The 10,682-nt window shown below is 41.2% G+C and overlaps 1 protein-coding gene across 1 annotated transcript; it reads right to left on the reverse strand.

Moving 5' to 3' along the window:
- LOC109229426 (protein IQ-DOMAIN 32) lies at positions 6,107 to 10,273 on the reverse strand (the record flags this gene model as incomplete). The annotated part of the gene is given in 5 exon segments (XM_019394862.1): positions 6,107 to 6,470; positions 7,267 to 8,884; positions 8,995 to 9,081; positions 9,333 to 9,521; positions 9,629 to 10,273. Coding segments are annotated over 5 exon segments (2,559 nt in total), but the record flags the coding sequence as incomplete, so codon positions are not given.

The following is a 10,682-nucleotide window of genomic DNA, read 5'->3' on the forward strand; positions in this document are numbered from 1 at the left end:
TATTTCTGCTATTGTGACTTGCCGGGATGATTCGTTTTGAGTTTCGGAGTGTTTTGGGACACACAGTCCCTAAATGGGAGCTTAAGTCTTAAGATTTAGACCGTAATCAAAACTGTGTGAAGACAACTCCGGAATAGAGTTTCGTCAATTTTATTAGCTCCGTTGGGTGATTTTGGGCTTCGGGGCGTGTCCGGATTATGTTTTGGAGGTCCGTAGCTTATTTAGGCTTGAAATGGCGAAAGTCGAATTTTTGGAGATTCGAACCATTAGTGGAAATTTTGATATCAGGGTCGGAACCCAATTTCGTAAGTTGGAGTAGGTCCGTAGTGTGAACTATTACTTGTGTGCAAAATTTGTGGTCAATCGAACGTGGTTTGGTTGGTTTCGGCATCAGTTGTCGAATTTGGAAGTTTCAAGTTCATTAAGTTTGGATTGGAGGGTGATTTGTATTTTTAGCGTGGTTTGATGTGATTTGAGGGCTCGACTAAGTTCGTATGATGTTTTAGTATTGGTTGGTATGTTTGGTTGAGGTCCCGGGGGCCTCGGGTGAGTTTCAGGTCCTTAACGGACTGGTTTGAGACTTATGCAAATTGCTGAAGTTGCTGCACCTGGTGTTCTCGCACCTGCGCACTTTGGGCCCGCAGAAGCGGCTAAGGAACCGCAAAAGCGGATATGGGCCTAGTCCAGCTGGGTCCGCAGATGCGGTGAGGGGTCCGCAGAAGCAGAGGCGCAAAAGCGGTTGGGGACCGCATGAGCGGGCTCGCAGGTGCGGCCCAGTGCTCGCAGATGCGGTCCCGGGGCCCACATAAGTGAATTCCGCACCTGCGATGGAATTCCCGCAGGTGCGGTTTGTCTGGCAGAAAAAGGGCAAAATTGAGGGTTTGATTTCATTCTCCATTTTTGGACCTAGAGAGCTCGGATTGAGGCAAAATTTCAAGGGATTTTCAGAGGAAGCTTGTGGGTAACGATTCCTTACTCGATCTTGGTTGCATTTCATTAATCTATTGTTGTTTTCTTCATTTAATCAAGGAATTTGAGTGAGAAAGTTGGGAAAATGGGAGAAAAGTTTCCCAATAGAATTTCTGAGTTTTGAGTGGGATTTTGACAACGGATTTGGATAATTTTGGTACGAGCGAACTCGTGAGTGAATGGGTGTTCATAATTTGTGACTTTTACCCGATTCTGAGACGTGGGCCCGGGGAGGCTTTTTGGGCATTTTTCTATTTTCTTGCCTTAGCTTTGATTTCATTAGCGAAATTAGTTGCTTGTAGCTATATTTACGTTATATAATTGATTTGGCTAGATTTGGGCCATCCATAGCCGGATATTCGTGGAAAGAGCATTGTGACGGATTGATTTAGCTTGGTTCGAGGTAAGTGGCTTGCCTAATCTTGTATGGGGAACTCATTTCAGGATTTTGGTACTGTTTGATATATGAGCGTCTTGTACGTGAGGTGACGAGTACGTACACGGGCTATTTGTTGTAAAACTCCATTTTTCACTAAGTTTTACCTGTTTTCCTTATTGAAACTACACTAGCATATGTAATTACTTTGTTTAGATTCGAAAAGCATGCCTACGTGTTTTAACTGTCTATTTGAACTTTGTGCAGCATGTTTAGTGAAATTTCCCGTTTTTCCTTGATGTGAATTTAGTCTAAACTGTAGGTTTCCTTGTTGAAACTATTGTTTATATTGGTTGATCTGCATATTTACTTTGGGACTACGGAACGGTATTCAGGAAGATCCCCATGTACTGCATATTTACTTTGGAACTACGGAACGATGTTCCGGGAGATTCCCGAGCACTGCATATTTGCTTTGGGACTACAGAACGGTATTCCAGGAGATCCCCCTGCACATTTACGTTTGGGACTACGGGGCGGTATCCCGGGAGATCCCTTCTTGCTATTACTGTGTTCTGAGCTGTTGGCTTCCATTGAGTTCTATTCCTGTTACATTTCCGTACTTATTTTACTATAATATCCTTTCTATCTTATTTCATTATATTTATACCGGTAGGGCCCTGACCTGATCTCGTCACTACTCGACCGAGGTTAGGCTTGGCACTTACTGGGTACTGTTGTGGTGTACTCATGCCCTTTCCCGCACATGTTTTTCGTGTGCAGATCCAGGTACCGCTTATCAGCCACATTTCCAGTGAGGCGAGCCAGCTGTAGAGACTTCAAGGTATATCTGTCGCGTCCGCAGACCTCAAAGTCTATATCTATTCCACCCCATGTCAAACACTTCTTGTATTTTCTTCTTTTATTAGACTCTGGAGTATGGGAGTACTGTTTCTTTCTTTAGCTTATGACTTATGAAATTCCGGGTTTTGGGAGAGTTTATGTATTGTTCGAAAGTGATTATTGTATATGCCGAGCGGCATCTCATTCCTCTGTTTAAATTTACCTGATAGTTGATAGCTGTTATGTTTTTCGTTTTTTTTCCCGCAAATGTTAGGCTTACCTAGTCGTAGAGACTAGGTGCCGTCACGACGGTTCACGGAGGGAGAACTTGGGTTGTGACACCTATATTGTTGATAATGCTATCCCCAAGCCTGACCACCTTGTCTCTGACCTCCATAGTTGCCCACATAGTTCATATTCTCTTGATAGTTCTGATTTCACTCTCACCACTCCACGAGCACACATATGATTGATTAATGCATGGTGTGCATAACCCTCGATTTGTTGTGTCCACTATGTGCACCTACTTTTGGCTCGATTCATCAATCTGTTTAGTGAGGATACTCATTTGCATCATCAGAGTGGCCATATTCTCAGCTATAGAGTTGTTTGGGTCTAGAGCTACTGAGTGAACTACATGAGTGATTGTAGAGTCTCTTGTCATCCATCCTGAGTTTTGAGCCATTTTATCAAGTAAGACCTTATACTTTCTGAATGATTTGCTCAAAAATGCTCCACTTGTTGAAGCATCAACATTGGCCTTCAAGCCGTCTGCCAATCCCATGTAGAACCTTTGATCAGGAATGCCATGGTGTGGACACTGGACCAATATCCCCTTGAACCTCTCCCACGTTTCTTGCAGTGTTTCAGCTGATTTTTGCCTGAAGCTTAATATCTCATCAACTTGCTTGGCAGTCTTATTGGGTGGGTAGAATTTGTTCAAAAACTGCTTGACTAATTCCTCCGAAATAGTGATGGAGTTTATGGGGAGCGAATTAAGCCAAGTCCTAGCCTCTCCCATCACTGAGAAAGAAAATAAAAACAGTCTTATTGCTTCCGGTGTCTCATTCGGTTGCCTTTGCGTGACACAAATCGACAGGAAATTTTTCAGATGCTGATGTGGATCTTCAATGTAAGACCCCGAGAATAGTCCCTTGTTCTACAACAAATGTAGCAGGTTGTTTGTAATTTGAAATGATTTTTCTTGTACCGGAGGAACTGCAATTGCGGTTGCCAGGTTTTCAGTTGTGGGTTGCGCCCAATCATACAAGGCGGATTCTTGCACAAGAGGTGCCACACCCTGATTGTTCGGGTCATTCATATTGTTTCTGTTGTTTGGGTTGTCTATTACGTCACCCATGTATAGTTCGATTCGTTCTATTAGTTCTGTTGTCGTTTGTCTTTCTTGTTTGCTCGATTTAGTGCCTTGAAAGCTTTCTCAGGGTCCGGTAGTGCTTCATACAATTCACCAGTTCTTGAAGAGTTTCTAGGCATGCACCTGTAACACACAAGACTACAAACATTAGAGTTTCAATATAATGAATTTCAAGTCGAGAAAGCTGACTAAACTAAGAATTCTAACAATTCTTTTAGCCGTAATTAATAACACCGTTAATTCTCCGGCAACGGCGTCAAAATTTGATCACGCCCAACTATGCCTTATAAAAAGGACTAAGCAGTTGCTGCAAATATAATCCGGTTTACAAGTCGGGAGTCGAATCCCATAGGGAATTAACCTACTAATTACAACCACTAGTTTCACACGAATTCAAATAATCAACCTTCAGAAATATTCAATAACGATTTGAATGTTTAATTACTATGAGCAAAGTAATTAAAATGCAGTAATTTATAATTAACAGAGCAAATGTTGTGGACAAGATTTAATAAGTCTAGGGTTATGATTTTTCCTATTGTCAGAATCTCCCCCGCCACGTTTCCTATAAATTTCCCTAAGTATTCTCTACCGATCGTGAGTACTTTGGATGTCGTAGCTCTCTCTCAAGCAACTACCACAATTTACTAGACGTATTCTCTCGAACTACGCTAGCTGACACTAATTCGCCGCTCACTACGATTGCACCAAGGTTTCGTTATCTCTAATCCCGCCTTTAAAACTCTCCGTATTGATCTCTCAAATACGTTAGGAGTGGTGTTGTTCAACAACTACCTAAATGTGTACTCTCTCTCTCTCAACCAATATACACACTAAATAGGCACGGTTAATTAAGAGTTCTTCAATCAACAACAACGAAAATATAGTTGAACAAGTAGAGAAAGATCAACGACAAATTTATATTAAACGTAGTGAAAAATCATCTTTTAATAGGTTTCATCAGACCCTAGATGAGAGAGTTTAGCTACTCATAAATGTATCGACAATCTTCATGATGTTCAAAGACATTAAACTACAAAGTAAAGAGATAAACGGAGGGAAAATTCATTTTTTATTGCTCACCAGTGCTCTATCGCCTTTTTCTTCTCCAAAATAGTGTCCAACCCTTTCTCAACTCGTTTGGGGAGTATTTATATGTTATGGCCGAAATCCCATAGTCCAAATGCGGGTTGGAGTCTTTTAACCCGCAACTTTTAATCACCGGACTATATACCTCGCGAGGCCATGCTTATAGCGCGGTCAGCTTGGCTACAAAGCTGGCTACGCCTGACCTGTAGCGCGGTCAAGCTGGCTATCGAGCTGGCTATACTTGGTCTGTAGCGCGGTAAAGCTGGCTATGCTTGGCTTGTAGCACGGCTTGGATACTTGGCAATTTTGTGCTCTTCTCTTGCATTTTCGTCCTCTTTTTGTGCAACTTTCATTCGACTCTTTCTTCCGATGCTCCTACACATAAAACAGCACAACTTAACTCAAATGTCGCACAATTAATCACTAAACCAACAAGATATAAGGCGAGTAATATACTAAAAATATAGCATTTTGGCCGAACATTCTTTACGTATTCTGACCTTGTATACTCATGCGGAGCTAGAAACTTATGCTCTAACAAAATTAAGGATTAAAAAAAATTAACGAACAGCTGCATCATTCTCCAAAATTTCCAAAATATTTCTGAATACTTAACGAGGCAATTTTTATTTACTTTCACAAAACTGCTAGGGTTTTACGCTAGAGTTACAACAATAGTGGAGTCAGCATCTCCACCGTTGTTAGTCCCTATTGTTTTGACGTCAGATGAGAAGCAGATATTCGACCGTCTTCTTCAAATTATCAACCATCTTAATCCTGGAACACAGCTTCGTGTTGCTAGGCTTAGAGTGCGACGACATCGATATTGCTCTAGACAACATGAGTGGAGAAGAAATGAAGATTTCTCTGTACACGTAAATAAGTACTTAACACACACAGGTAAAGACTCCTTATATTATAATGTGATCTAAGGAGTCTTCCTGGGGCTGTATTAAGTATTCCTTGCGTCAAAGTAGGCTGCCTACAACACATTCCTAGCGATGCGGTGCGGCTCTTGCGTCAAGTTAGGCTGGCTACAACACATTTCTTGCGGTGCGGCTCTTCCCTGGATTCTGCATGAACGCGAAATGCTTCATGCACCGAGCTGCCTTTATTTTGAACCATCAATTCCTGAGGGATGTGATAAGCTGTGTATTGCTTACTTGGAGGCTTTTAAACTTAATTTGGTTCATTTTCTGATGATCAAAAGAGACTATGCTTGTATGCTGCTTTATTTCTGCCATTCAGAAACTATAAAGAGGAAGAGGCAACACAAATTTATTTTCAAGTCATTCTTTTTTCTTTAGAAAATTGCATCTTTTTCTAACAGTTTATACCTTTTCTTAAGTATTCTATTTTGTACATTTGTTGTACATTTTCACCTAATATATCAAGTGCATCAAATAAACTTAGATACCTATAGAGTGGGAATCAGGGGAGGTATTGACAGCACCTTCAACTGAAAACAACTCTTCCAAACTTCTCATTAGCAGTCAGAAATACATCAGCCAGAAAAGCACACAATATTATAAAGATACACACAAATGTGAAGTAAAGGAAAAAAGAAGTACAAGCATCTCAAACAAAATCCTTGAAAAAAGAAAGGGGGGTTTGAGTAGGCATGAGCAAATAGTAAATTTACACGAAAAATAACTCTTTCTACATTTCTCTTCACAAATAAACAATGGTCCAGGGGCATGGCTTTGCTATGGAATTCCTAAGAGCAGATGACCAGCACTCAAAGAAAGCGCCAATCCATCATATGCCATCCGTTAGTTGTGTCGCTGAGGAACTTTACTCATCGCTGCCATTTCCTCTCTGAAAATACACATTTTAGACGTTAAAAAAAATTAAATATAAGAACTCCATAGAGCTCACAATTGGGGGGAAAAGCCAGCTCAAGATTCAAAGAATCTTGGTGAGCCAAAATATTCATCACAGAAAATTCCAGTGAATTATCATCCATTTGAACCTTAAAGCCTGTACCAACTGTCATGAATTCGCACGAAAAAGTTTTACGTATAAGAGGACCTTTAAAGGTAACTCAAAATGAATTGCCAAATCTAGGGAGACTCAAGCATGTTTCACAATCAATAATGTTGGTGTCTATGAAAGTATTAAGGCTAAGTCATATTAAAGAATATCATATAACAAAGAAGTAGAGTAGTTAGCCGAAACCAGAAAAAACAGAAGGTAAGATGAAGAATAAATGCAAGGTGATGAACATATGTGAGGAAAGATTTGATCTGCATAAACAGTGCTGGAATTGCAAGTTCAAGCAAGTAGTTGATACCATTTGTTAGTTGCTCAAACACTAAGGGGTCTTCTACTCATCCACATGAATATGTCACCACATGAGCATATTGTTAATAGTTTTCAGAAGAGTAGGATAATATTACTTGGTTTTATCCTTAAGGGAAGCAAGTAGGAAATGGTTGGAGGACGGGATTAATAGGTCCAAAATCGAGAAACTGCATCAATCCATGAGACACCCTTGCCAACTTACAACCCTCTCAACTCATACTGGTTTTCATGGCATTAGATAATAGCAATAACTTTTTATGACGATTAGATAAGCAATGAATGTATGAACATCTGAAGGTTTAGGAAATACCCTGTGGAGATTGAGTTCCATTTCCCTTTGCACCGTGCTGTGCATTAGACAAAGACCGCTGGATACGAGGTGAACCTTGCCTACCATTTGAACCGGGAAGTGAGTGTCTCTTTTTAATGAATTCATCTTTACTGTGGACATCTGGACTAGATCTCGGAGAGCTATTTGGGAGAGCTTTGGCTTTTGCAGATTCTGTTGCTTGCATGTAACTTGGGAGAGAACTGCTACTACCGCTATCTCTAGGCTCCTGCTGTTCAACTTGTCCAGCTTTTGCTGAACCGAAAGAATTCCGTCGCTTCCCATTTTTATGATCCTTAGGTAATTGTTCAGAACTAGCTGTACCTGAACCATGGATTGGTTTCGAAGGAGACTTTTTGCCAGCAGATGAGGAATGACGCTTGGGATTTGATCCACTTTTTTCACTTATGATCTTCTTAGGATTCACTGACACCTGACTAGAAGGTGTCCCTTGGGATTCAGGGACAGTTACATGGCTCCTTGGAGATGCGTCTGGTGACACTTCGTATAGCCGATCCACCTTAGCTTCTTGCTCTATTTGAACATTAACTGAATTGTTTTCTGGCTTCTCCTCGTGTGATAGATCTGAACTGACCATAACATCTTTAAGCTCACTGTTAGCATTATCGGTAGGATCCTCTGTCCCTGTCTGAACATAGGCGGAGTGCAATAAGTCATTTATACTATCGTCTCCAATGTGCGGATATCCGTTGCTCTTGTCATGGCCAGTTTGATCGTATGAAGGCTTTAGTTCCTGCTCAAATTCGCGAGCTCCAACTTCAGACCTATCTGGTGAGTCCAGGGTAGAAGAAATAGAAAGCTCGGTGCCACATTCAGAACCACCAACTTGAGCTCTTGTACTATGAGGAACAGAAGCTTCTGACATGGCAGTTTCCCTTGCCCCAAATGATTGATCAGTGATAGATGAAAATGTATCTTCACTGGATTCGTCTTCAGTCTTATGATTGGACAAACTAGATATTTTGGTTGATTTAGCTGCCGAAGTGAGTTCCTCAAACTTTGTCTGAGCAGCAATAAATGCAGGATTACTTGCCTTTCTTGATCCATGTACGACCTGTTTGCTCTCCGTCTCTGGAGGTTCAACAGTAAGGTAATGTGTATCCTCACTGTCAGCTTCAGTCTTAGCAGGGAAAGAATTGGTCTCTGACTCGGGGAGCAGCTCGGACTCCTTATATTGAGTAGGAATAGAACAGAAATTGTCATCTCTTGAATTTGTTTCATCAACATTCTGAGGCTGAGGAGGTACTGGTATGTCGGCTTGCACCTCTAAGCTATCTGCATCATAAGTGATCAAATGTTCGTCACTTTCCGACAGAGCCGCAGATAACGATACCTCGTCATCCTGTCTGAAGTCCATTGACTCAGAATCAAGCTGAACTTTACTTTCAATAATGTTGCTGGAGTGCTCAACACTACTTTCCTTCTCCTGCTGTTCTGCTGATAATTCTAATTGTGGTGACGGTTCATTTCCTGGTGATGAAACAGACATCCATCTCTCTAACCATTTCCAGGCTGAATCAGATTTGGAAGGATCACACTTAATATTAATACTTTTGGTCTTCGGAGTTGATTCAAGGAGCTTGCACCAAAGGATAAAATGACAAATCAGTTTGGACAGGAAATGATGCATATTTAACAAAATTGTCGCAAATTTTAGATCTCATAGTGGAAAATGACTATAATATATACCTGTTGAGCAAAGCTATTGCTTAGTAGCTTCGAAATAGAAGTGTATGTGACCTCTGATTTTGTTCCTGAGTTCTCCTTTCCCTTTCCCTGAAAGGACGAAACATCAGAGTGTGATTCATCAGTTAAAAAATTAGTCAAAAGGGCTTCTGCACAGAAACAACACCCAAAAGGTGGGAGGGAGAAGAGGGAAAAGAAAGAAATGTCTCAAATGATAGGTACAGAGTGCCTCAGAGTCAAATCTAGGATTCAAAAGCGAGCTGACCAAAAACCTTCAGATTTACGCTTGAGCAAGAAATATTACCAATATAGTATCAAGCTCTTCATCTTTTCATACTTACATTTAACTTCTCCTTGTTTCTAGATCCTTTTGCAAGGCGATTAGCATAGCGTGCTCGAACAATAGCTTGCATTCTGACAATAGCTTGGACACATCGCAGAGTTCCGACAGCATGCCTGCGAACTAAATGTCCACGTACAGCAGCTTGCAATTTAGTTATATGCTTTTGCTTCAGTTGAGCTCTTCTTGCCTGGGAGAAGAAACCATCAAATACAAAATTAACTTTCTAATTTGCCAAAAGCTTTAACCATTAAATGGTCAAGACAATGGAAAGAAGAGAAGACAAAATTAAGGTACCAGAAATGCTCTGACTGCAGTCTGAATAACAATAACAACATGCTCATCTGGAGTGACATCAGCTTTACCATCATTGACTCTAGATGTTACTGGCTCTGATAGTGTTGCATCCACCACGGATAAGGGTATGGGTTTCTCATCTGTTGAGACACGGGGCTTCTTGTCTAATGAGATGCGTGGCTTCTCATTTTTTTCGGAAACCAGGGGCTTCTCGTCATCAGAAACCAGGGGCTTCTCGTCTTCGGAAACCTGAGGCTTTTCGTCTTCGGAAACCGGGGGCTTTTCGTCTTCGGAGACCAAGGACTTCTCATCTTTGGAGACCGGGGTCTTCTCGTCCTCCAAGATCTGGGGATTCTCGGCTGTCGACACCTGGGGCTCCTCGTCCGCCAAGATCTGGGGCTTCTCGTCTGTGCAGACCTTGGGCTTCTCAGCTGTTGAGAACTGGGGTTTCTCATCTGCCCATTGGATGACAGATGCCTTCTCTGGAATGGTAGAGTTAGATTGCGTTTGCAGATTGGCATTTGCAGATTCTGGCCAGTCCTTGTTCCCAGATGGTGTTTCTGAAACTACGGTATGGCTTAATACACGATGCCTGGCTGATTTCTTGCGGAAACTCCATCCACGCTTGTCGCTTGAGCTCTTACTCTACAAAAATGTCTCAAATAATTCATCCACAAATAAAGAACATGGCAAAAGTTAAATTCTGCAAAGTTATTTGGTTAAGAGTTGCGCAAGATATTTAACTGAACATCCATAATGATCTGAAATCGTCTTGCAAGTATCAGGAGTTTAGCACTCCCACATTCTGTCAATATGTCTCTTTACCAATAAAGTATAGATAGGAAAGGGGAAGCAGTGGAAGTAAATCAGAGTCCCTAATTAGACCATTCTATAGATCAATTGCGACAAGAGAGGGCGATGTGCAGATTGTGGACTAAGCATTTCTGAAATCAAGTTACATACATATGTCAATGAGTCATGATGCATATAGTAAATGATCTGAACACCAATCAAGCTTCAAATACTAAGAAAAATTAATATGTCCAAAGGCCTC

The sequence above is a fragment of the Nicotiana attenuata genome, chromosome 7, assembly GCF_001879085.1.
Source record: "Nicotiana attenuata strain UT chromosome 7, NIATTr2, whole genome shotgun sequence".
Taxonomy (NCBI): domain Eukaryota; kingdom Viridiplantae; phylum Streptophyta; class Magnoliopsida; order Solanales; family Solanaceae; genus Nicotiana; species Nicotiana attenuata.